Source organism: Colletotrichum acutatum (genome assembly GCF_030867785.1).
Source record: "Colletotrichum acutatum strain CBS 112980 chromosome Unknown BDZ83scaffold_124, whole genome shotgun sequence".
In the NCBI taxonomy this organism is placed as follows: domain Eukaryota; kingdom Fungi; phylum Ascomycota; class Sordariomycetes; order Glomerellales; family Glomerellaceae; genus Colletotrichum; species Colletotrichum acutatum.
In genome coordinates, this window is record NW_026849118.1 from 95,232 (window position 1) to 120,043 (window position 24,812).

The 24,812-nt window shown below is 48.8% G+C and overlaps 7 protein-coding genes across 7 annotated transcripts; 4 read left to right on the forward strand and 3 right to left on the reverse strand.

The window, feature by feature from the left end:
* Positions 1-924: 924 nt before the first annotated feature.
* BDZ83DRAFT_756352 (indoleamine 2,3-dioxygenase) lies at positions 925-2,430 on the forward strand (the record flags this gene model as incomplete). Its single annotated transcript, XM_060514732.1, has 1 exon — positions 925-2,430. The coding sequence occupies one exon, from the start codon at positions 925-927 to the stop codon at positions 2,428-2,430; it is 1,506 nt and encodes a 501-aa protein (XP_060360228.1).
* Positions 2,431-3,328: 898 nt separating this feature from the next.
* On the forward strand, positions 3,329-7,851 carry BDZ83DRAFT_635987 (DNA-directed RNA polymerase II subunit RPB2). Its single transcript, XM_060509221.1, has 3 exons — positions 3,329-6,121; positions 6,178-7,406; positions 7,461-7,851. Exons 1-3 carry the CDS (start codon positions 3,737-3,739, stop codon positions 7,621-7,623), a joined length of 3,777 nt encoding a protein of 1,258 aa, XP_060360229.1. The 5' UTR covers positions 3,329-3,736; the 3' UTR covers positions 7,624-7,851.
* Positions 7,852-9,311: 1,460 nt separating this feature from the next.
* On the forward strand, positions 9,312-10,426 carry BDZ83DRAFT_635995 (V-type ATPase). The gene is made up of 6 exons (XM_060509222.1): positions 9,312-9,499; positions 9,570-9,608; positions 9,667-9,700; positions 9,759-9,767; positions 9,830-9,930; positions 9,996-10,426. Exons 1-6 carry the CDS (start codon positions 9,497-9,499, stop codon positions 10,155-10,157), a joined length of 348 nt encoding a protein of 115 aa, XP_060360230.1. The 5' UTR covers positions 9,312-9,496; the 3' UTR covers positions 10,158-10,426.
* On the reverse strand, positions 10,353-12,660 carry BDZ83DRAFT_59541 (Catenin-beta-like protein). Its single transcript, XM_060506790.1, has 4 exons — positions 12,356-12,660; positions 12,268-12,300; positions 11,484-12,132; positions 10,353-11,432 (listed from the first exon to the last, which is right to left on the reverse strand). The coding sequence occupies exons 2-4, from the start codon at positions 12,270-12,272 to the stop codon at positions 10,476-10,478; spliced, it is 1,611 nt and encodes a 536-aa protein (XP_060360231.1). The 5' UTR covers positions 12,273-12,300; positions 12,356-12,660; the 3' UTR covers positions 10,353-10,475.
* A 37-nt stretch (positions 12,661-12,697) lies between these two features.
* On the forward strand, positions 12,698-13,926 carry BDZ83DRAFT_59633 (histidine phosphatase superfamily). Its single transcript, XM_060506855.1, has 3 exons — positions 12,698-13,021; positions 13,074-13,283; positions 13,363-13,926. The coding sequence occupies exons 1-3, from the start codon at positions 12,967-12,969 to the stop codon at positions 13,788-13,790; spliced, it is 693 nt and encodes a 230-aa protein (XP_060360232.1). The 5' UTR covers positions 12,698-12,966; the 3' UTR covers positions 13,791-13,926.
* On the reverse strand, positions 13,773-16,668 carry BDZ83DRAFT_59539 (GTP-binding protein lepa). The gene is made up of 5 exons (XM_060506788.1): positions 16,124-16,668; positions 14,951-16,050; positions 14,710-14,892; positions 14,468-14,655; positions 13,773-14,406 (listed from the first exon to the last, which is right to left on the reverse strand). The coding sequence occupies exons 1-5, from the start codon at positions 16,511-16,513 to the stop codon at positions 14,195-14,197; spliced, it is 2,073 nt and encodes a 690-aa protein (XP_060360233.1). The 5' UTR covers positions 16,514-16,668; the 3' UTR covers positions 13,773-14,194.
* Positions 16,669-17,306: 638 nt separating this feature from the next.
* On the reverse strand, positions 17,307-21,637 carry BDZ83DRAFT_59982 (MIT domain-containing protein). The gene is made up of 3 exons (XM_060507007.1): positions 20,230-21,637; positions 17,635-20,173; positions 17,307-17,584 (listed from the first exon to the last, which is right to left on the reverse strand). Exons 1-3 carry the CDS (start codon positions 21,532-21,534, stop codon positions 17,397-17,399), a joined length of 4,032 nt encoding a protein of 1,343 aa, XP_060360234.1. The 5' UTR covers positions 21,535-21,637; the 3' UTR covers positions 17,307-17,396.
* Positions 21,638-24,812: the final 3,175 nt, after the last annotated feature.

Consider the following 24,812-nt stretch of genomic DNA (forward strand, 5'->3'; position numbering starts at 1 on the left):
AGAAGCCATGTATCCTACAAAGCCGTGGACCTTGGTAGCCTCTACGCATACTTTGCACTCCTCTTGGTACGGGGTATCTTATAATCGTGTTGTTACGGTAAATCCCGAAAATTGTCTTCGCTCTACTGGATGCTTTACTTCATTGATACATTGGCATGGTGGTGCCACATTCTCTCTGAAGGTATTGAATCATTGGATGTCATGTTCACTCATATGGTGCCACTTGCTCGGGGTACGTGCCCCGCCAACCCATTGTATGTACCGTCCATGTTTCGCATTGGGCGCTTTAACCGCTCCAAGGAGGCGGCGGCACAAACACTCGACTCTACTACCTACCTAGCAGAGTTACCTAGGTAGTCACTCTAGGTAGTCACCTAGTCTTGCATCCGTACTCTCGGCCGTCACATTTCTTCACCTGCAAAGAAGAAAAAATGGTCTCGGGGGAGACCCTGAAACCCATTTCGCCTGTCCAATCCCACATAGCCGATGGGGACCGCTGCGCGCATTATTAAATAAAACAACCGGCACACGCACACCCCTTCCGCTGAAGTTACCTCCATCTCTTGTTTCTTTTCACGCGACATTAGTTTTTTTTTTTTTTTTTTTTTTTGAGAACTAACAACAACTTGGAACTGTTTCCGCTCAGCTCTCACATTACGTTGAATGCTTGCTGCTCCAAGGATCTTTCGCACGGCTGAGGAGTATTCCAGCAAATTCTGGATACTCCTTGCGTCAGGACCTTTTTGAACACTGTCTACTACCTCACTGAACCACAATCACAACCAACTCTCAAAATCGCAACCATTCATTGGAGCATTTCTGATCTTTCGATACTTCTGAATTCTCAGCAACTCGCTCGACCACGCTCAGAAACACGTCTCACTCGCAACAGAGGCAATAACACGATATAGACAACACTCAACTATGCTACCCCCCATCCCCGAGCTCTCCGACTATGGAATCTCTGCAACCCATGGATTTCTACCGGACGTTCTCCCGTTGACGCAGCTGCCGGACCCCTACTATAACAAGTGGGAGGCCATTGTCGCCAACTTACAGGCACTCGTCCTCAGCCGCCGCCTTCGTCCGGTTGTCGACCGCTTGCCTGTTCTCTCCACCATCGGTCTGGAACACGACGCAGAATGGCGGAGAGCCTACTCTTTGTTGTCTTTCATGACTCATGCCTACATCTGGGGTGGCGACGAGCCTTGCGATCAACTCCCGCCCTCCATCACCATTCCCTTCCTAAAGGTCTCGAATCATCTCGAGCTGCCCCCGGTTGCTACCTACGCCGCATTGTGCCTTTGGAACTTCAAGCCTCTTTTTATCGACGAGGACATTGACAACCTCGAGAACCTAGCCACTCTCAACACCTTTACTGGTTCTCTTGACGAGTCGTGGTTCTACCTCGTCTCTGTCGCTATCGAGGCCCGTGGTGGTCCCATCATCCCCCTCATGCTGGGGGCCGTGGCTGCTGCTCGCCAAGGAGATATCTCGACCGTCACACGGAGCTTGCGCACCTTTGCCGAGCGGTTGACCGACCTGACCATCATATTGCAACGTATGCACGAGAGTTGTGATCCCAACATCTTTTACAATCGCATCCGCACCTTTCTTGCTGGGAGCAAGAACATGGCCGAGGCCGGTCTTCCTGACGGCGTCAACTATGACGATGGCTCTGGAAAGGAGGACTACCGTCAATACAGCGGCGGTAGCAATGCTCAGAGCAGTCTGATACAATTCTTCGATGTCATTCTTGGCATTGATCACCGCCCAACGGGCGAAAAGCGGGATCCCTCAACCGAGTCGGAGCGCGAGTCCAGGGCTCCGGTCCCAAAGCACAACTTTATCATGGAGATGCGCCGGTATATGCCTGGACCCCATGCTCGCTTCCTCAAGGATGTCTCTGGCATTGCCAACATCCGCGAGTTTGTCGAGACTCACAAGCACGAACGTGACTTGTGCCTTGCCTATGATGCATGCCTCGCCATGCTTAGTGCATTCCGCGACAAGCACATAGCCATCGTCACTCGCTACATCATCCTCCCTTCACGCGAGGTGCGTGCTCGCAGCAGGTCGAGAAGTCCTGAGGCTACGCGCTTGCGTGTTAACTTGGCCACGGCCTCTCGCCAACGTCAGTCAAACGCCCAGGGTAACAACTTGCCGGCTGCCGACGGAAAGAAGAACTTGAAGGGTACAGGTGGTACTGCACTCATCCCGTTCTTGAAACAGGCGCGCGATGAGACCGGTGAGCCGGCGATCGAAGAATGGACCCGTCGCTTCATGCGTAGAACTGTAAAGTCTGAGGGCAGCGGCGATTTCTTCTTGGGTAAACCAGACCAGCCTAGCCACAACGTCGAAGTTGGAGTCGGAGGTTTAGCGGGGACGTGGACCATCGATGATGACTTTGGTGGCATATGCCATTACTGATGCAGACATCAGTGCTGCTGGAGAGGTGTAGATGTATGCGCTACTGGCGTGAAACCCAACGCGCAACATATTGCTCGAAGCGTGTCTAGAAATGATTGGGAAATCAGTTCATAACTACCAGTCGAACAGAATTGATTCCTGCCATTGAGACTTTGACTCCCGTGCTTGACGGCCTTGTTGGCCTATACTTACAGGAAGGTTAGTCTTCGTGCCTACTGCGTACTGTTGGGTTGCTTCAGTGCCAAGTGACCACCAGCGGATAAATGTGGACATCAGTTTCCATCAACACGACCCTTCCTCCATTGGCAAGTGTTTTGGGGCACAAGGCGAAGCTGCTATCACTCTTTATGGCAGGAACTTCCTATAAGGTACAGTGAGTGAAGTATCCAGGAAAAAGGAAATGACTTCTTCAAAATAGCCGTCAAATATGCCTGTTGCATAACCGGATTGCCTGCGAAAAGTGAAATGGAATGGATAGCGGAAAGAGCCGACAACCCCCATCGTTCATCGAAATCGGGGCTACCTAGAGTGACATCCTGATGAATGTCGAATTAGCTGCCTGTTTACCCTGGACCGCCAATCAGAATGAGTTGAAGTTGGCCACCCTGTTGAATGATGGCAATGAGGTTTGTGGATTTGGTCCTTTCATTCATTAAGATGTGTCTCATCTGTTGCCTCCAGGTTCCGCGAGGGGAAAACAGCCTCCGCCACGTGATCCGCCAGGAAGGAGCTGTTGTGGGGCTCCTGCCAGACAAACTGTACTGCGTACGAATTGCAACGGATACCTCAAGGCACGAGCGTGGAAAGATGCACTATTACAAAAGAGGTTAGCCTATCGCCCCCTGCCGCGTTCTGGCTTGAGCCTCTCAAACCCTCTCGCGCCTGCTACCTCCAAGACTGTATTTTCGAGAGAGTAAAAAACCACCACCCAACGAGGCTGGTCATCTGCATCGGCCGTACACCATTGCATCACCCACCCATTACATATTGAATCGGCATCGCGTTGAGCAGTCGGTTTTCCAATCTCGCGCCTGGCTTTGTTTCTCTTTTCATGCCCCAACCGAGCTGAAGAGGCAAACTCGCCTGTGCTCTGCGTCGTGATTGTTAATCATCATCGTCGTGGGAACCTGACTCTTACCGCGACTCGCCGCTTCTTGCTCGTCGAACACTGCCCCGGAACTCGATTGCTCGCAGACTCGACTACCAGACGCACCACTGTAATAAATTACAAGGTCGACTCCTGCTCACTCAACCCGTTTCCTGTCTGGCATCCGTCATTGCACACGCAGGTGCCAACGCCTCCGAGATGGCCGACTACGATGACTACGACTACGACGGGTACGTCGAAGAAGACGATACCAGCATCACGCCCGAAGACTGCTGGACCGTCATCTCTTCCTTCTTCGAGTCCAAGGGTTTGGTTTCTCAGCAGGTCGACTCCTTCGACGAATTCACCTCTTCAACCGTCCAAGAGCTCATCGATGAGTACTCCCAAATCACCCTAGACCAGCCGAATCCTATGTCAGACAGCGACAAGGTCATCGCCCTCCGTCGATACGAAGTCAAATTTGGCACTGTCATGGTCTCTCGTCCATCCATCACCGAAGCTGATGGTAAAGTTACGACATTACTTCCCTACGAATGCCGCGACCGCAACCTCACTTACGCCAGTCCCCTCTATGTTAAGATCACCAAGAAGGTCTCGATTGCGGTAGAGAAACCGGTTCCGCTGAATGAGCTCGACGAGGAACAGCAGGACGAACTTGCAAACACTGGCGAGCACCCTACCAAGTTGGAGTGGGAAGAGGAGGAGAGCGGCGAGGATTATGGCGCCGACAAAAACAAGTCAGATGATATGAAGGACATGATTTTCATCGGTCGCATGCCCATTATGGTCAAGTCCAAAATTTGCCACTTGAGTAGCGAGCAGGAGGATGACTTGTTCATGCTGAACGAGTGTCCTTACGACCAGGGAGGCTACTTCATCATCAACGGTAGTGAAAAGGTCCTTATTGCTCAAGAGCGATCGGCCGCCAACATCGTTCAGGTTTTCAAAAAGGCCCAGCCGAGTCCATACTCCTACACAGCTGAGATCCGCAGCGCTCTCGAGAAGGGCTCTCGACTCATTTCATCTATGATGCTGAAGTTATACAGCAAGGGCGACGCCGCAAAGGGCGGATACGGCCAGACTATCCACTGCAGTCTGCCCTATGTCAAGGCCGATCTGCCGATCGCCATCGTCTTCCGAGCTCTGGGCGTGGTATCCGACGAGGATATCCTCAATCATATTTGCTATGACCGAAATGATAGCCAGATGCTCGAGATGTTGCGGCCATGCATCGAGGAGGCTTTCTGTATCCAGGACAGAGAGGTTGCCCTTGACTTCATCGGCAAGCGTGGTAGCAACCACAACATTCCCAGAGAAAAGCGCGTGAGAACTGCCAAAGACATTCTTCAAAAGGAAACTTTGCCGCATATCTCCCAGAGCGAAGGCAGTGAGACAAGGAAGGCATTCTTCTTGGGATACATGGTCCACAAGCTGCTTCAATGCGCCTTAGGTCGACGCGATACCGACGATCGTGATCACTTTGGCAAAAAGCGCCTTGATCTCGCCGGTCCCCTTCTCGCCAAACTATTCCGCAACATCGTCCGCCGCATGAACCAGGAGCTATCTGGCCATCTCAAGCGCTGTGTCGAGTCTAACCGGCAATTCAGTCTTACTCTCGGTGTGAAGCCGCAGACTCTTTCCAATGGATTGAAATACTCTTTGGCGACTGGTAACTGGGGAGATCAGAAGAAGGCCGCGAGCTCGACGGCTGGTGTGTCTCAGGTATTGAACCGCTACACTTTTGCGTCTACGCTATCTCATCTTCGTCGCACAAATACGCCCATTGGTCGTGACGGCAAGCTGGCAAAGCCCCGGCAACTTCACAACACGCACTGGGGTTTGGTCTGCCCGGCTGAGACGCCGGAAGGTCAAGCTTGTGGTCTGGTCAAGAACCTGTCTCTCATGTGTTATGTGAGTGTCGGTACGCCCGCTGAACCCATCATCGACTACATGATTCAGCGAGGCATGGAGGTTCTCGAGGAGTACGAGCCACTGAGGTATCCCAACGCCACCAAGGTCTTCCTGAATGGTGTCTGGGTTGGCGTGCACCAAGACCCAAGAATTTTGGTTCCTGATGTTCAGGGCACCCGCCGGCGAAACGTTATTTCCCACGAAGTGTCGCTCGTCCGTGATATCCGAGACCGCGAGTTCAAGATCTTTTCCGACGCCGGCAGAGTCATGAGACCCGTTTTCGTCGTAGAGCAAGGTACCAACGGCATAGTAGCACAGGGATCGCTCGTACTGCAAAAGGCAACGGTCAACGAAATGCGCGAGCAGCAGGAGAACCCTCCAGATAACCCGGTTGACAAAATCACTTGGGAGTCTCTTGCCCACAGCGGAGTTATAGAATATCTCGATGCCGAGGAAGAAGAGACAGCCATGATTTGCATGACGCCCGAGGATCTGGAAATCTACAGATTGCAGAAGCAAGGTCAAGTGGTCGAGGACAACACCGATGGCCCCAATAGCCGTCTGAAGACTAAGATCAATCCCACAACACACATGTACACTCATTGCGAAATCCACCCCAGCATGCTCCTGGGAATTTGCGCCAGCATCATTCCCTTCCCCGATCATAACCAGGTATGCCAATCCCTGCTTTTATTTGATAATCAAGCACTGACTGTTGCCTTCCACAGTCACCTCGTAACACCTACCAGTCCGCCATGGGCAAGCAAGCCATGGGCTTCTTCTTGACCAACTACTCACGCAGAATGGACACGATGGCCAACATTCTCTACTACCCTCAAAAGCCGCTGGCTACCACGCGGTCCATGGAATTCCTCAAGTTCAGAGAGCTTCCAGCCGGACAGAACGCCGTCGTTGCTATTGCCTGCTACTCTGGTTACAATCAGGAAGATTCCGTGATCATGAATCAGAGTAGTATCGATCGTGGCCTTTTCAGAAGTCTGTTCTTCAGATCGTACACTGACTGCGAGAAACGCGTGGGTATCAATCTTGTTGAGCAGTTTGAGAAGCCCTTCAGAAGCGATACCTTACGCTTGAAGCATGGCACCTACGACAAGCTTGATGATGATGGCATTGTAGCACCGGGAGTTCGTGTCTCGGGTGAAGATATCATTATCGGAAAGACGTCGCCCATAAGCCCGGACAACGCTGAGATGGGCCAGCGAACGGCGCAGCATGTCAAGCGCGACGCCTCCACCCCACTCAGAAGTACCGAAAACGGTATTGTAGACCAGGTCATTGTGACGACCAACCAAGACGGCCTCCGTTACGTCAAGGTCCGTGTCAGAACAACCAAGATTCCACAGATTGGTGATAAGTTTGCCTCACGTCACGGCCAGAAGGGTACCATTGGTGTCACTTATCGGCAAGAAGATATGCCCTTTACTGGCGAGGGCATCACGCCGGACATCATCATCAACCCCCACGCAATTCCGTCTCGCATGACCATTGCTCACTTGATCGAGTGTTTACTCAGCAAAGTCTCGACATTGAAGGGAATGGAAGGCGATGCCACTCCTTTCACAGATGTGACTGTCGACTCAGTCTCGCAGCTCCTCCGAGATCAAGGATACCAATCGAGAGGATTCGAGATCATGTACAATGGTCACACTGGCAGGAAGCTGCGAGCCCAGGTCTTCTTCGGACCGACTTACTACCAGCGTCTGCGCCACATGGTGGACGACAAGATTCACGCTCGTGCGCGTGGACCTGTTCAGATCATGACCAGGCAACCTGTGGAGGGTCGTGCTCGTGATGGAGGTCTTCGTTTCGGAGAGATGGAGCGTGATTGCATGATTGCTCATGGCGCGGCTTCTTTCCTCAAGGAGAGACTTTTCGAGGTCTCGGATGCTTTCCGAGTTCACGTTTGCGAAATTTGCGGCCTGATGACGCCTATCGCGTAAGTTTCTCTTGATCTACTATTTCACGCAGAGCAGTACTAACTCGATATCAGAAACCTCTCGAAGCAGTCGTTCGAGTGCCGCCCGTGCAAAAACAAGACGAAGATTGCACAAATTCACATTCCGTACGCAGCTAAGCTTCTGTTCCAGGAGCTGCAGTCAATGAACATCGCCGCCCGCATGTTTACCAACAGGTCCGGAGTCTCCATCCGATAAAGAGACTAGCTGTGGAGGAAAGGGACATTTGAAAAACAGGTTGCCGAGCGGGAGTCCCGGGTCATGGAGGTAGCCTGCGAGATGAGAATGGCTGAGCAGGCAGGCAGGGAGTATTGGGAGGTGATTGGTTGTATTTGGCGTCTTCGAGGCTGGGGAACTATATTCTGGTCACCCCATTCACTCGCATCTTTGGGCGAGCCATAGAAAACTTGGCAGATGACGCCTCCATGTGTCTTGTATTAATGACATGTACCATTAAAACATTGATAAAGAAACTAAGAATCGATGGGCAAAGGCAGAAACGACGTGACCACAAAAAAAGCCCAAAGCCTTGGGCATTTTGCAGTAATATTTCCTGCGTATCAATTTGAACGGAATATCTGGCTCCGTACCCGAGTGAAGATGAAGTAGCATCTGCTCCTTCCTTCCTGAGTATTGTTCCTGGTCAACGCGAATCTCGCTGATATGTATGGGCGTGCGACACCGCAGTAGTAGGCTTTTCCACGCGTGGCTTCGCAACATTTTGGCGATTACTTTACCTTGATTGTGATGCAATGCCCCCGTTTAGTGTCATGCCATCTCTCCAGCTTTTTCTATCCTCAACAGTGAGAGGAACTCATGGGTACTATTCCTCGTTTCCGAGGCCCTCTGCTCATCTCTTTATCATACAAATGCGCCGTGTTTTCTTCCCCCCGTCGATCCGGCCCTGTCTTCGTATTGCCTAGCTGTCGGGTACAGACAAGACAGACTATCGGCTACAGATTATGTTTGTATGCCACTTGCGCTGGGTTGTGAGGGCGCCGTCGCATCTCTGACGGTCTGCTCACGCTTGTAGTCCTCCTCGAGAGCGCGCTGCATGTCGAAGTCGAGTTGGCGTTCTCGCTTGATGCGCTGCTGTTCGATGTCGCGTACCACTCCTTGATGCATGGCCTAAGCACTCTCCTTTAGATACAGATTCCTACGGCAGCATTGATGATCCAAGGTGGTACATGCCTCTTTTTCGAACTTTTGTTGGAAATGGACCACGACAATGGTGCTAGCGGCGAACAGCGATGTCGCGGCCAGCGTAAGCTTCGATGCCCTGGACATTGTTGGAAGACGATGGCCGAACGTGTGGGTGGCTTGTGGAAGCGAACGGTTTGCAAATCTTGAACAGGGGATTATCAAAACTCTGGTGATGTTGGTGGTTCGATTTCGGTGTTTGAATCTCTCCCCGAGAGCGACAGCATCCGCCGCGTCGGTGTTGGTTCACTCAGTTCTCGATTCGACTGCAATTATCCGTAAAACAGGGGCCAACAAACGTCGTTGCGTACCTGCTGGTTCCAAGATATCTACCGCAAGTTAGGTTCACGCAATTATCGTCTTCAACACAGGCATTGCAGAGCACACTACACGCCTCGACTCGCAAGAGCAGATGTCTAGTTGCACGTTACGCAGTACCTTAGGGTAGGTAGTACACAAATGCCTGAGGCGGGTGCCTCACCTGTATCTGTCAGCGTCCCCGCTAGCTCCTTACCCCACTGCCTGAGAGGATACCAAGCGTGGCAAGGTAGGTAGGTAGAAGAGAGACGGGAGCTTGAGGTGGAGGGTCGAGGTCGGAGGTACAGTGCTCGCGGCGCTACGGTTGTGCACTGTGACCTTCCTTGGCACCTAGCTGGAGTAGGTACCTCGCCTTACGTTCACTCCGTCACCAGCGCACCCCAGCTTTCCTAGTCGCCTCCTGTTACTTGTGATTATTGACAACTACCTTACCTACGGCTTCAACGCATCTCCTGCATTCGCTCCTTGTGATATCAATCGGCCAGCCGTCTCGAATCGCGCAATCATCCTACGTTGCTTTCTCCGCTAGCTACACCTGCAACAATACTACACAATGGTGAGGACGTGCGACGCGGATAGGAACGTCATCTCCTCAACTTGCAGCAAGCTGATTTGGCACTCTACAGTCGGCTCAGAACTCAGCTGGTATCCAGACCCTCCTGGACGTACGTGCCCTCCATCGCGACACTCCATATCGAATTGTCACTGACCTAAGCGATGCAGGCAGAGAGGGAAGCTTCTAAGATTGTCCAAAAAGGTATGCACAATGGTACATGTTGAAGTGACCGGTTGACTGATGACTGAACCCTATCTAGCCCGCGAGTGTAGGTTTCGATGCCGATCAATCCTGCTGCGACTATGACATACTCACGCAATATCGAAATAGTCCGTACGAAGCGGGTGAAGGAAGCCCGAGACGAGGCCAAGAAGGAAATCGAGGCATACCGCAACTCTAAGGAGGACGAGTTCAAGAAGTTCGAATCTGAGGTATATATATCTGTCGTGGATACCGATACCGCTTCGAAACGATCGTGGTGCTGATAATTCCCTAGCACTCCCAAGGAAACAAAGCAGCCGAGGACGAGGCGAACAAGGAGGCCGAAGGAAAGATCAAGGAGATCCAGGGGGCCGGAAAGAAGAGCCAGGACAAGGTCGTAGCTGACCTCCTGAAGGCCGTTTTCGAGGTGAAGCCTGTCGCGCCGACTGCCGCATGAGCCATTATCAGCATGCTTCATAGCATCAAAGCATATTGATAACGAGTGGATCGGACACGCTATGCGGAGCATACGAAGAGAAATGAAGCCAGCACTCTTGTCCGAGGAGGGAAGAGGATGGCGAGGACGCGCTCACTGATTGCCGATGACGCGCGAAGCCAGGACAGCAGACTGAAGCGCAAATTATTTGCGCGGTGTGACCGGAACTTTGGAGAATCGCACCTACATAGATCAGGTAGCTGTGGTAAAATTGTATTTTGCTAGCCTATCCTTCCCTTTTTCTACTTCTCCCTCTTTTTCGTCTTTAACTTCTTTCTCTTAAACTAAAAAGTCCACGAGAGTGGTGAGCATATCGGAGAGATCCTTGTGCTCGGGCTTTTCCAGGTTGAGGTCAGATCGGTATTCTTCCAACGTCGCTTTGATGGCTGATAGACCCTTCCCTTCATCAGCCAAAAGCTTCTGCACCTTCCTTCTAGCACCAGAATCTTCGGCTATGAGCCAGGCCAGGACAACATCGATGTTCCAGAAGCTGTAAAGGCCTTCCTCGATCCTCCTCATGAACCACTCGCCTTCCGAGAGCTCAATTTCCTCGTTGCTCATGCCAATTCGCTCTTGCTGAATCTTTTCCTGTTGTGCATCCAACATGGAACTATACCTCCTCCGACACTCGTAGAGCCGATCGAGCTTTTCGTAGTCCTTCTCCACAAATTTAGCTAATGTCCTGATTCTCTCGGCAGAGTCGGCGGGCAAGAATCGTAGCAAGGACCTGAATACATCAAACAGGCTTTCTGCCATCTGCCTCTGGGTTTTGCTCATCTTCTTGAAAATGGAGAAGAGCACTTTCAGCCCACCAGCGTCTACTAATTTTCGGCATAGTTGCCCACTCATATCCTCGTCGACGCTGTGTACAAGTAGACGCATTGCCGGTTGCTTGCTCATCTTAGCCTCCTTGAGCATGATCAGGCATAATTCGACGCCCTCGGCTTCGAGGAACTTGGCCTTGCCTTCTGGCTCATCCACAATGCAGACGAGGGCGTTGAAGAGGTTCTCCATATACTCTTCCTCCTCGCCCCCCTTTTCGGGGTCACGTTTACGATACGCAGAGACCAGCTGGAGTAGAACCTCGACGGCATCCATCTCGGTGAGTGTCCGTCTTGTTGCTGGCGATGCGTTCGCAATGATGTCGAGAATTTCCGTAGCATATTGCTTGTTTTGGGACACGGGTGTCTCTTGGCGCTGCGCCCTGTCAAGTAGCCATTTGACCAGCGTGGTGTTCTGTCCCACCTTTTCAGCATTCGCCGTTTTGGACAGCAGGCTTTCAACAACTCCAAGAGCGTGATATATACCACCACGGTCGGACTCATCCTCTTCGTTCAGACGCGAGAAGTTGGACACTAGCAAGCCGATGAGGTCTGCAGTCAATAACGCATCCACTAGAGTATCCCAATCCTGATCCGCTGCATTGACGTCCTCGTCAATGAGCTCGCCGATGATTTCCACCGCATCAATCGCAATATCTGTGTTGTCATGGGCCAGCAAACCGACGAGGCTCTCAACGCATCCCAACTTGGCGAATTGGGGATATAATTCGGGGTGCTCGGACAGGATCGAGAGGTCTTTTATGGCAGCGTCGAGATCGGCCTCGCTCTCAATAAACTTGTGAGGCTCGTCGGCGAACCTTGCGCGCAGCTCAGCATTTCGCGTGATGCGCTTCTCAAAGTTTAGGGCCGTTTTTCGTACCCAGCCAGCATCGATCTTTTCAGGAGCGGATGATTCCTCGCCATGGCCATCTACGAAGTCGAGGATCTCAGACTCCTGCTTTGTGATACCCCCGCCAAAGAATCGTCCCTCATCGTCGTCGTCTGGTGGCATCTCTGGGCCATAGTCTCCGTCTTCGCCATCTTCGGGTGGGTTTTGCAGACCGGCAGTGAAATCGCTATCGTCTCTTTCCGCGTCTACTGCGCTTGCATGTCGACTGATGGCGTCAGCTGCGCTCAGTTTGGCTGACTTGTATATTTCATCTATTCATCTGTTACTTCTTATTCGCTGTCGGGCAATGTAGTTTTTCAAAACGGGGCAATGGAGGCAGGCACTAACTGGGATCTCGCACAGCATCAAGCTTCCTCTTCGCAGCACTGCCGGACTTTGGAGTGCTTGGTAAGTAAGGATGTGATTGGGAAGCTTATGGTGCGACTCACTTTGAACAACTCGTTCACATCCGACATTTTCTCGGATTGGTTTCGAAAAAGTTTTTGGGTGACTGGTGGGTAGGTTGCGCTGTTCAGTGGGTGAATTTGCAGCAATGGTAAAAGGCGTGTGCTTGGGATGATCAAGAAGCTTTCAGACGCGATGCTGCCCGGTGTCGTTGCGCCAGGCCCAGCGTACTAAGGTACCTAGCTTAATCCGAGGTACCTGCAAGGCACGTTTGTCGATTCAGGTGCCTTCTGTATGTGAGTAAGTTACCTTAGCTGGCACGGGTGGGGATCGCAACTGGTTGAGCTAGGGTCGCTTGGAGGAAGTTAGATATCCACACAGTACACCATAGCTGTAGCTCGCCCATAGGTAGGTAGCTCAGAGTACCTTATAGGTGCAAATATGCACCTTACACAACAAAGCTCAAGTAAAGCATGCCCACCTGACTTGCCGTTTCCAGTATTGCCGCTACGCTTAGACTTGCCCACTCCGGCGTCATGGAGCTACTTTTGTTTGTAAATGTGAACTCAGTCATCTGCATCACCTGTCCAACAAAGAGCTTCTAGAATCTGGGGAACGCAACTGTGCACCTGTAGCAACTCTTCCAAATATCGCCATGCCGCCGACCATCGTGCTCATCCGCCATGCCCAGGCGCTGCACAATGTTGATGATGAGTCTTCCAGCCAGCTTCACAGTCGCGAGTCAACCTGACACCACACTACAGGACTGGAACATCCATGACCCAGATCTATCTTCTCTTGGCTTGGATCAATGTCGGGAACTGAAGGAAAATCTCTCACAGCGTTTCGCTGATGAGACTGATGCAATCATCATCGTGAGCCCCATGAGACGCACGATCCAAACAGCCCTTCTCTCCTTAGATTGGCTGATCAAGAAAGGGGTGTCGATTCAAGCCGACGCTCGATGGCAAGGTGATAAGCCGTACACCCTCCTACAATTTGGGGTGGCCTCTCGAGAGTCTCTTAGGCCATGCCACTGACTATAGTGTAGAAAACTCTGCGAAGCCATGCGACACAGGCAGCACTATCGCAGATTTGAAGGTCGAATTTCCTGGTGTTGACTTTTCAACTGTAGATCCCATCTACCCCAACAAAACACCTCCTGCCGGCGCTCAATATGCTTTCAACAGGGAAGCCATACTCGGCCGAGGTCAGTCGGGCCTGCAGAGCATCTATGAACGCAAGGAGAAGCTTGTCTTTGTTGTCTCCCACTCTGGGTTCCTCCGCGCCGGCGTGACGGGTTATTGGTTCTTCAACGCCGACTATAGGATCTTCGAATTTGAAAAGAGCGAAGCGCTAGGGAAGTCTTTCCAGCTTCAACAATCCGACTCAACTCTGAGGGGTGGTCTTGGCAAGTCGAGGACGGAACCTGTAGTCATCGGCTCGGAATTGCCGCCAGCCTCGGAGACTCCGCCATAAGCCTTGCATTTGAAGTAGGAGAAGTCAAATAGCGATTATGACATCTGCGAAAGGACCCAAGTATATGGATTACTCCAAGTATACATCGTGGCGGTCTCAGTCACACGACGCGAAGAGGAGGCCTGGGGCTCTTGGCGGGTTGGCACCGTCGTGAAGGAGAGCAGACACTATTCATGCCAGAGGCGACCATAGGCGCTGGGATATTGGCAATAGTCTCGACCAGGAAAGATATATCCCCAGTGGCCAAACTTCTCTAGATCGAAGGGACCACTTAAGCTTGGGCATGATTATTATTAGACCAAGTTTCCCTGTCCTCATACACATACATAGGCCCCGTGGGGTCCTTTTTCTCCTCAACTTTTGTACAAACGTGTTCCGTATTCGATACCCCACAATTGGCGCGCTCACCTGGAGAGGAAGCTTTGGAAAGCAGACTGATCAATGACAACGTTGCCGACGGCGCGAAGTCGCTTGCGGCCGGCCTTTTGCTTCTCCAACAATTTCTTCCGGCGCGTAATGTCGGAAGCATGTAGCTTTGCAAGCACATCTTTTCGAAATGGCTTAATAGTCTCGCGTGCAACAATCTTCCTGCCCGCCACCGCTTGAATAACGACCTCTGCAAAGCGTCATGTTAGAAGATGCTGTCGTAATACTGGTGCGCTATACAGAGGACTCACCAAACATCTGCCGATCGACGTGATTCTTGAATTTAGTCACCCACTGCCTGCCGAGGCGCTCTGCCTGTGAGGTATGGATAACACGACAAATGGCATCCACGGGCTGTTTGTTGACAAGAAGCTGCAGCTTCGTGAGCTGACTCGCTCGCCAGCCAGAGTCTTCATAATCTAGTGTCGCGTATCCCTTTCTATTCTGGCCGTCAGGAAAAAAGTCCAAAGTGAGGGAAGGAAGCCAAACCTACGTTGCTCCTTTGAGTTTACCAAATAGGTCATCGACGAGTTGAGCTGCAGGGATATCGTATTTGAGGATAACCTGTGTGGCATGAAAGAATTCAAAGCTCTTTTGCTCGCCACGCACGCTCTCGCAGAGCTCGATGACACGGCCGAGGTACTCCTCTGGAAGAGTCATAGTAGCAGTAACGAAACTAACAAAGACAAGGTCAACCGCAGGACAAATAGAAATTAGAGAAGACGTCAGCTTACGGTTCCAAGACAGTTGCACCACGCATCCGGTGCTCGTCCTGACTGGGGAAGTCGGCCGGGTTCTGATAGATCGTCTCGGTCCCATCAGCCCATTCAACTTTAGTCGGCACAGTCGGGTCCGTGATGATGATGCTGGCGCCATGTTCCTGTTTCAACCGATCCTGGAATACAGAGCAGTGTAAGCTGCCCAGGAAGCCTAGTCTCCAGCCTGCCCCCAATGCCTCGGAATAGTCCTTCTGTAAGGTCACGCTCCTGTCATTCAGAACAAGCTGGCTGATGCTGTCTGCGAGGCGCGTGTAGTCGCCCTGATCGGTGGGAAAGGCTGCGACAAAGACCATTGGCTTGGGTTCCTCGAAACCCGGGTACGCCTGGACAATGTCCTCCGATCCGACGGTGGTGAAGGTGTCGCCGAGTTTGGCGTCTTGAATGCGCTTCATACCAGGGTTGAAGTAGATGTAGCCTACCTGTCCAGCACGAAGAACACTTTGTGGGACAGCATTGGGGTATTGTATCCCGACCTCGCCAACGGTGTATTTGTGACCAGTGGCAAATGAGATGAGATTGTCGCCAGCCTTAACCTGGCCATCAAAGATGCGCACAAGCAGAATCACGCCCCTGAAGTTGTCGTACCAAGAATCTACCAACAGGATACGCAAAGGCTTCGAAACATCGCCCACGGGATGCGGGATCTTCTCTACAACGGCGGGGAGGATGTTGGCCACGTGCTTGCCAGTCTTGGCCGATACAAGAACAGCCGTCGAGGGCTCCAATTCAAAAGACGTATGCATCTGCTCGAGGACCCTCGGTACATCGGCGGAGGGCATGTCAATCTTGTTGACAACAGGAATGAGAGCCAGGTCCTGGGCGAATGCAAGATGGAAATTAGAGACAGTTTGAGCCTGGATACCCTGACTAGCATCGACTAGCAGCAGAGCACCACCGCAACTGGCGTACGATCGCGTAACTTCGGCTCGAAAGTCGACATGACCAGGAGTGTCAACGAGATGCAGGAGGTAGTCGTCGCCTTTGTAGTTGTATATCATGGTGCAAGTTTGCGCCTTGACAGTAATGCCCCGTTCACGTTCGACATCCAGTTTATCCTGCGAAATGACAGGTAGCCATTAGCTTTAAGCCCTACTTAATGTGCAGCCATACGGCCAGACACGAACTCACGAGAATTTGTTTGTTTGCATCACTGGCAGATATTGTACCGGTGATCTCCAGGAGGCGGTCGCTGAGGGTACTCTTGCCGTGGTCAATATGGGCCACGATACAAAAGTTGCGGTATCGTTCGATCGGAATCGAAAGTATTCGCTCCTCGAGTGAAGACCGCGACGGCGCCGCAGGCTTAGCGAAGGTCGGCGTGCCGCAGTGAAATGATCTTTTGTGATCGATGCCACTCCGTTTCAACGTCTTCCACTGCCATGACCGTTGTGCAGGAACATTGCCTTGCAAGGAGATACGCGCCGTTTTGCTCGACAAGGGAAATCGTGGCAATTGGCGTGGAATACCGACCAATTGGTCCTGCGTAAAGCGCACGCTCGTCGCTGAGGGGCCGCGCATCAAGGTATGATCCTCTGCATCGAGCAGATCCAAGCTCGGGATTCGAATGTCCCAGGGGCGAGCGAGGCGTGTGATAGATGTCGTCGGTAGTTGGCTTGGGGCGTTCAACTCATTGGACTATGGCTCTTTTCTCACCAAGTGCAGAGACAGCTGAGACGAACGGTGCACTAAGCAAGACAAGGTACCTGAGGTACGGGGTCCTTGGAGCACCCATGGTCTACCACGTGGACACGGTACTTTAAAGGTACCGAGGCACGCACACTGCCACCTATCATCGAGCCTGGTGTACTTCGTATTTACCTAGGAATCAGTAGACGCTACGCTCTTAACAGCCTGTCAACATCAGGGAAAGTAGGTACTAAAGCTTGTGCGGGTCATACACAAGCATCCGACAGTCAGCCCTTAGATCGGGTATTACTGAACCCGGCAAACTGGTACCATGTTCCTGACGAGCTGTGGTCCGTCCGCCTCTCGTACCACATCCGCAGGCGACGGAGCCAGACCGGAGCCACCTAACATTGTCATGCCCATGTCCGCACGATAACTGATATTAGAAGCTCGCCTTGCGACATCACCGAAGTCTTACGTGAATATCGGGTTAGTCTCGTTTTAATGTTAAAATATTGAGGTATCTTTTGGAATCTGAAAACTTCGAATCCAGCACAAGCAAGCAGGCTCGCATATGCAACCATCCGCTGCCCCATCCCGCTTCAGATTCTATCTTAACATCAGACCTTCTAACCCCAGTTATGGACTGTTGATTGGAAACAACTGCCTTGGCAGCCCGTTCGGCTGCCCTTTACTAGTCTTGCATCATGCGTCCATGGCTTGCTTGCCATATGCATACAAACAGTTCGTGCTGCGTGGCTCATGCTTCGTTACCTCAGTTGAGAACCCACTCGCTTCCCCTCTTGATGAATTTATCTAAGAGGAGGCTCAGGTCAGACAACACAAACCGACAGATAAAGAATCCAAAAAACTCTGCCGCATGTCGTGTGCACAGCTCGAGGCCAACCTGTGTCTTGTCGGCATGCCGAAGGCCTGGATCTTCAACCTGGCGCGCGATTTGGTCTGCATCAGAATGTCAGTTATAGCCTGGCAAAAGCTATTGGTCACCTTACCAATCGTTTGAGCAGCGTCAAACAGTCGAGCCAGCGACCCCATATAGTTCGCATTCGGCCCTGAAAATTGAGCGTTGCTCGGATCCCTTCTAGAGGGGCGACTTGTTGGGTGTTCCGTCATGGGCAAAGTTTCTAGTCCTGGAGATTCCTTGCCGCTCTCTACCCCGTTGCCCTTGGCATTAAAAGAGTTGTTCAAGCCCGCTGCCGAATTCTTGGACCGCAGCCTCCGCCACGAGAAGGATGAGGACTTTCCCGACACACTGGCTGAACGCGGCACGCTGATTGCGGCTTCAAGCTCTGCGGAGTTCGAAGCGTCTCGAAATAGCATGCTGGAGTTTTGCACACCCACATCTGTGCCCAGTTTCCGTGTCAGCCCGACTTGCACTTGTTCGAGAATTCCCTCCAAAGCCTGCATCTCTTCAAGAACGGCATCCGCGTCGCATGTGTCGACTCGCGCGAGCTTTAATAGCGCGGCTGTCAGGTAGTCGCACGTTGCCACTTTATCCTCCAGATTTCGAATCTTGACGCCTTTCACCTTCCATACGTCGCGTGGAACAAATAGCTTGTTGCTGAGATATCCTCCGCGAGGGTGAGCAAGCGTCTGATAAAGACATCGCATTAGCCAAAATGGCCTCAGCATGTAGTCTGTTGGGCACGGCTCTAGGGGAATTGGGGCATCTAGTTGAAGTGCGTTTGGAGATCCCGGGCTCTGTGGTGAATGAAGGCCATCGTCAAATAGGTAAAGACCCCCAGTAGAACTTGGTGTGAACTTCTCCTTGAAAGCAGCCGCCAAGGGTGTCGGCAAGGTTGGCATCGCCGGATGCCTGCCATTGATGCCAAAAGCAGTACTTAATGGGGTGCCAGGAGACATGTCAGATGCATCGTCCAGGTTCGATAAAGACATGTTCCGGTTCTTCATGCTTCTTAAGCTTGAGGAAGAGAAATTCTTTCTTAACGTAGGTCGAAAAGAAGGCGAGCCAGAGTGGCTGCCAGTAAAGTCTTCACTGTCCCGACTTCTTGACTGGCCAAGGGGAGGTGTAGGAGGCACTGGTTGGGTTGGACTGATACCTTCAGGCGGCGAATATGGCCGAGCCATTGAGCCATCCGCATCAGTATCAGGAGGTCCGTTGACATTAGGGTGTGCGAAGTCTAGCCCCTGTATTCCACTCGACGCTTGGGCAACACTGTATCGTCGACCAGCATCGGTATACTTTGCAAGCTTGGTAGTTTCAATTTTCAGTTGCTTAGGATTTTGTCCGGACATCCGCCTGTTTCGTACACTTTGTCCAGGCCCTGGCGATGACGTCGTCCCTGATAAAGGCTTCTTGCCAGGCAATTCTGGCAAAGCTTGTGCAGGTGGAGGAGCTGCAGGGCCTCCGACACTTGGAAAGTTGTTTGTGCCGGTGGGCTCGATAAGGGAGAAAACATCGCCACCTGAGGCATCATCGGTTGGAGGAGCGGATGCCTGCCAGGACGACTGGACCAAATCACTCGAACCCGAAGTCCTAGCTGCAGCCTGATGAGAGGCTAGGTTAAAGGCGAAATCGTCAACCGAGTAGTCTCGAGTGATTTCGTCAAGGATGCGCTCCTCTTCGTCTGATGATCCGTCATCGAAAAAGCCTTCGCGGACGACATCTTCGTCGGACTGCTGATCCATTTGACTTCGCGCAAGCCGCTCTCTCTCATTGGCTTGTTCAATAGCTTCTCTCTCCGTTTGGCGAACCCGCTCTTTGGCCAGCTCAACCTTTCTCAAGGCTTTCGCTACAATCGGATCATCTGATCCTTGAGTTTCTGGATCAGAAAAGCCCGTCGGCTCATACCCATCGTCATAGGCTGCTTCAACTGCGGCGTCTAACGCCGCGTCAAACTCTGCTTCCGTAGCGCCACTCGGGGCACGTATGTGCTTGCGCCTGATAACTGCAGATGACGACCTAGAATGAACAGAGGACGCCGTGGAGCCTCCAGACTCATCAATGGGGTCCAACCATGAATTGGACTCGCGACTTGAGTCTCTGACATGTCGAGAACTCTGGCTAGTCCGTCTTGCCGATAGGGAGAAGTCTGATCTGATGGGTCCATCGGGACTACCTTGCCCGTCAGGCTTGGGTGACGAGAGGCGTCTCGGTGAGAGTGGCGGCGGCATGTAGGCGTCGTCTGTGGGTATTTGGAAGATGAGCTGATCATCTGATGCACGATCCCGAAGCGGAGATCGCGAGAATGAGGACTGCAAAGGATACTGCTCCGGCAACCTTGCAGAAGCACTCCTTTGTCGATCCCCCAGACCATGCATTCGTGAGATGGTCAGACCAGAACCACTGTAGCTGGCTGCTTGGTTTCCCTCCCTCAATATTCTGGTCAGTGTCGCAGTCTCTAACCCGTCCGTATCCTCCAAATCTTCATCGTCGTCGTCGAACTGTAAGGTAGGATTCAAGCGCAGGCCCAGGCTTTCTGGTCTAGCTGGCAGCGCTTTGCCGTCTGTAACTTGCCGGACGGGAACCATTTGATCCAATTCTTCAATGCGACTGGTGTATGTTCGACGCTTTGTCTGGTTAGCTTTGGTTTCGGCCGTTTAAAACATGACACCGTGAAACTCACGATCGCCTCCAACTTTCGTCTGTCCTCCTCGGTCGATGTCCTAGCAAGCACCTGGTGCAGCAGCTCACATGCCTCCGCATATGAATGCCTCGCACCCTCAAAGTTCTGCGCATTATCTAGCTGAACTGCCGTATTCGCCTTTTGTAAGGCTCGTGAAAGCATAGCTTTTTGCGATGGCGGCCGGTTTCCCCTTTCTTTGCCTCGCGAGGACCCAGTGGTGTCGGTACTTCCCTTTGCGGCCTGCGACCAATTGCGGGAGTGCCCCTTCGTCTCGTAGGCCTCCCCATTGCGTTCGGATGGCATTGCTGCGCGAGACGACTGCTGTCGACGCTGTTCAGTTGATCCTCTCCGCCCCGGGCCGGAGGATGCATCCCAGGGTTGGCTTTGAGCAGTAACGAGGTCAGTCTCGAGCGCACGGGAGGAACCCGTTGGCGCTCGCAAGCCGTTTCCTTGGGTTGAGAGCTTGTTCGTTGCGGATGAGTTGTGATTATGGGATGTGAATAGGGTAGAATGACCTTCGGTATGCGTCAATCCAGAAGGTGAATAGGCGAGCAACTTGCTTCCACTGTCAATTCCCCAAGAGCCGTCGCTAGAGTTGGATCGTCGTCGGTGTCTCGGGAGTCTTTGACTCGGCTGACTAGGTGCCGATATGCTGTTAGTCGCGGGCAGTGCAGACGCATCAATGCTCACACGGCGTGCATAAGAGTTGATGGCGCGATGGTCCAGGGTCGACACTTGGCTTGAGGTTGTCGAGGCAGACCAGCGATTGAGATTTCTCGCACCGTCTGCACTGCTCGAACGCGAGTGGGCTGTGGAGGGCCGGAGATACGAAGACACTTCGTAGTGCAATAGCGAGTTTATGTTAGGGTCTTCGGGGATCACGGCATCGGGCTTTTTTGTCGGAAAGTGAGTTCCAGGCTGTTGCGGGGGCGGTAGAAGAGACGATGTTCGTGGAAGTGGTGACGGCGTTTTGCGCGAAATGGTCGTGCTTGTGTCAAGACGAGAACCAAGCGAAGATGAGACTGGAGCCTGCGGTCGGTCGGAGCCTGTGCCGATCGGGTAGCGGGGGGCAGCCAGGTGATTTGAAGACGGTGACGAGGGGAAGGATCTGGAAAGTCTGTGCTGCTTCTGATAAGACGGCTGTTGTTGCTGTCGATGGTGGTCTTGCTGGTATTGCGGTGAACCCAACGGATGTAATTGATGGGTGTGGAGGGTCTGCTCGCGGCGGTATGGCGATGTCGATTGCGACTGCGACAAGCCTGGGTTCGAAAAGGTAGCCGAGCTAATAGTTTTGGGTGAGGGCATCCTGTGCACCTGAAGGTGTGTAGTGAGGACCTACTCGATACGCTTAGAGTCTGGTCAGAGATCTTCAAGTTGGTCGATCGGAGCGCGCCCTCTCCCGCACCCACGGCATTGAATGTGTCACGGCTACACGTAGTACCGGTTCATTCCAGGGGGTTGGTGGTCGGTCGTTTGTCGTCGCCGACAGCCTGGTTGAGCATGGGTACCTTATGTCCAGTGGGAGGTATGAGAGAACGGCGCAAATGCCTCGGGGAGAGGATGATTGGTACGGACTACCTCACAGAAAGCACGGATATCCGTACCGTGAGACAAGGTTCAGGGAAAAGGGGCAAGTGATGGTTAATAACTCTGATGTACACGCTTCTTGGCTTATCTCTCGGCGGCACTTGGTGGCTTTGCCTATATTACAGGGTACCTTAGTCCATTTGGGAAGTGATAGGGGTGCTGCGCCATGGCCAAAAGGAGCGCCCCTACCGTGTATTACTTTTGCACTCTGCTCAATGGAAAAGCCAGGCATGATAGAATATTAGATCTACAGTGGTCTTAATACACACCACTAATCTACGCATTCTGACGCGTCTATCTTCCTTTAAAGTAAATAGAGGCTAAAAAACGCGCTTTTAGGTTTCTATTATTAAGAAAATAAAAGTTTAATTATAATTTAACTCGTTTTTGATAAGTATTTATTGTTATATTAACGTATATATTATAGCGAGTTATTTATTATAACGAGCTAATTATTATAGCGAGTCATTTACTTTTCTCTTTTTTTTTAAATATTCTATTTTAATAACTATTTTTCTTTATATGTAATAATATTATCTTAGAATGGAAGTAGTATTATATTTATATTTTAAGCTATTAAAAAAGACTTTAAACTATTTATATAATATAGTATACTTTTTAACTATTTGTTTTAATGTTCTGCCTTTACGTACTACTCGGGCAATTCTCGATATCGTTTATATAGTATTAATATATAGTATTAATAGATACTCCTACTATCTTAATAGACTAATTTTTTTTCGGATTTTTTTTTACTTTTTTAACTTTCCCTTTTTTAACTATAGATTAATTAACGGTAATATTAAGCGCGCAACGCTACTACTTTTATTACGGCTAGCTAGTCGTAATAAGTATATTAATAAAAGTTAAAGTTATAAAAGCTAAATAAATAGTATTATAATCGTAAATAGCTTTTTTAAAGCTATATTTATAAATAATAAAGTAAATAAAGCTTTAATAATTAATTATAGTTTTATTAAAAGGGGTTCTTAATAAAAATAGCTAAAAGCGATTATAAAATCTAATATTAAATTAATTATTAAAAAAGCTATAAAAAGTCTATTTTTAAGCCCGGCTTAAGTTTATACTATATATAAGTCTCGTTCCTAAATATATCTTTTATAATATTTTTATTTATTATTATTTAATTATTTACTAAACGGTTATCTATCCTATTTATTTACGATCGTACGTCCTATTTATTTATAAGCGTCCGTTCTTTATTTTATTATATAATCGTAGTTACGTAACTTATTTATAGTTCTTTTATTTTAAGAGGAGTTATTTTAAGTCCGTTATTTCTATATATATAATATAATAACTACTATAGGTCTTATAGGGTAGGCCCTAGCTTTATTATATATATTAAGTCGTAATATTAGCTCCTCTTTTTAAAGGTCTAGTCCTTTAAACCTATAAATAGGTCGCTTATTTTTAAATTAGGGAATCGTTAAATATATTTTTATTTAAAAATATACTAATATAATATTAAGTCGAATTAAAAAATTAAAGTTTTAAATAGCTATATCTCGTTATAAACTATTATATATTATTCGTTTTTTTAATAAAAGTATAAAAATTATACTTTATTTAAATTATCGCTCGTAAAGCGTTCGGTATTTAGTTCTTTTTAATTTTAATATTTATAAAACGTATTATTACCTAGGCATTTTTTATAATACTTTTATTAATACTATTTATATTCATAAGTATTATAATATTTATTTACTAAATTTAGTTAATTAATATAGTTAATTATTTAATATTAAAATCCGATCGTTTTAATTATAAAAAAGAAATAGAGGAGTTACGATTTCGAAAGAGAGCTACGGAGTTATAAAAAAAAGTTAAAGTTTATTAAAAAGCTTAGGCCGAGTTAAATAAATCGTTATTTAAATTAAAACTTCTTCGTTTATAAAAAAGAATAGTTTTTAAAAAGAGTTATATTATATTAAAAGAATTTTTTAAAAATATTAAAAATACTTTTTTAGCGGCCCGCAAAGTATAAGCTAACGGTACTTTTAATATAATTAATTAAAACGCTATAATAACTAAGAGTTCGGGTTTTAATTTTAATTTTAATATTTTTTAAAAAGCTATTAAGAGTTCTAGAGGTTTATAATAGGTTCCTATATATTTTCTTTATATCTATAATTCTTCTATTTAATTAAGAATTTTTATATTTTATTCCTAATTTTATAGTTAATAATCTTTTTAACTTCGTATTTTAGTTCGTTTAGTTTATAATAATACGATCTTCTATATATAAACCTTTAAATATTAGTTCGAAAAGTAAAATATAAAAACTAAATAATATTTATTATATCTAAGAGTCTTAGTTTATAGTTAATAAATAAGACTTTTTAAATAATTTTAAAAGTCTAAGTTTTTTATAATTTAATTTATTACTTAGTTATTTTATTTTAATATTATAATAAAAGAGATAAATACTATCCCCCTTTTTTAAAATTAATCCTTTAATTTTAATCTATTTACGTTTTTTTTATATATTAATATATAAATCGAGGTCTAAAATACTTTTTTTTAGAGTTCTCTAAGTTTCGTAACGTCTATTACTATTTTTATAGCTTATAGTCTTTATTATACTTTTTATATATTATTAATTAAAATCCGTAGTTAAAGTAAAACGGGGATTCTCTTATACTTTCGCTAACTATATTATTATATATAAATTGGGCTATTAATAATAATATTACTTAGTTATTCTAATTATAGTTTATATAATAATAGAGGTATATTTCAAGAATTTAGTTAATTCTTTTTATTTAACTATCGGTTTACGGGTAAAAAGAGGTTAATAGTTTATAATCTATATTAAGTTACGAAATTAGGAATCTCTAAAACTTTAAAATAAATAAAGAGCTTTTATTAAATACTATTTCTTTTAGCGTATTATAGTTAATAATAACGATTTTAAAAAACGTATATACTAACTCCTCTATGCTATTAACTTCTTTATAAAGTATAAAATAGGC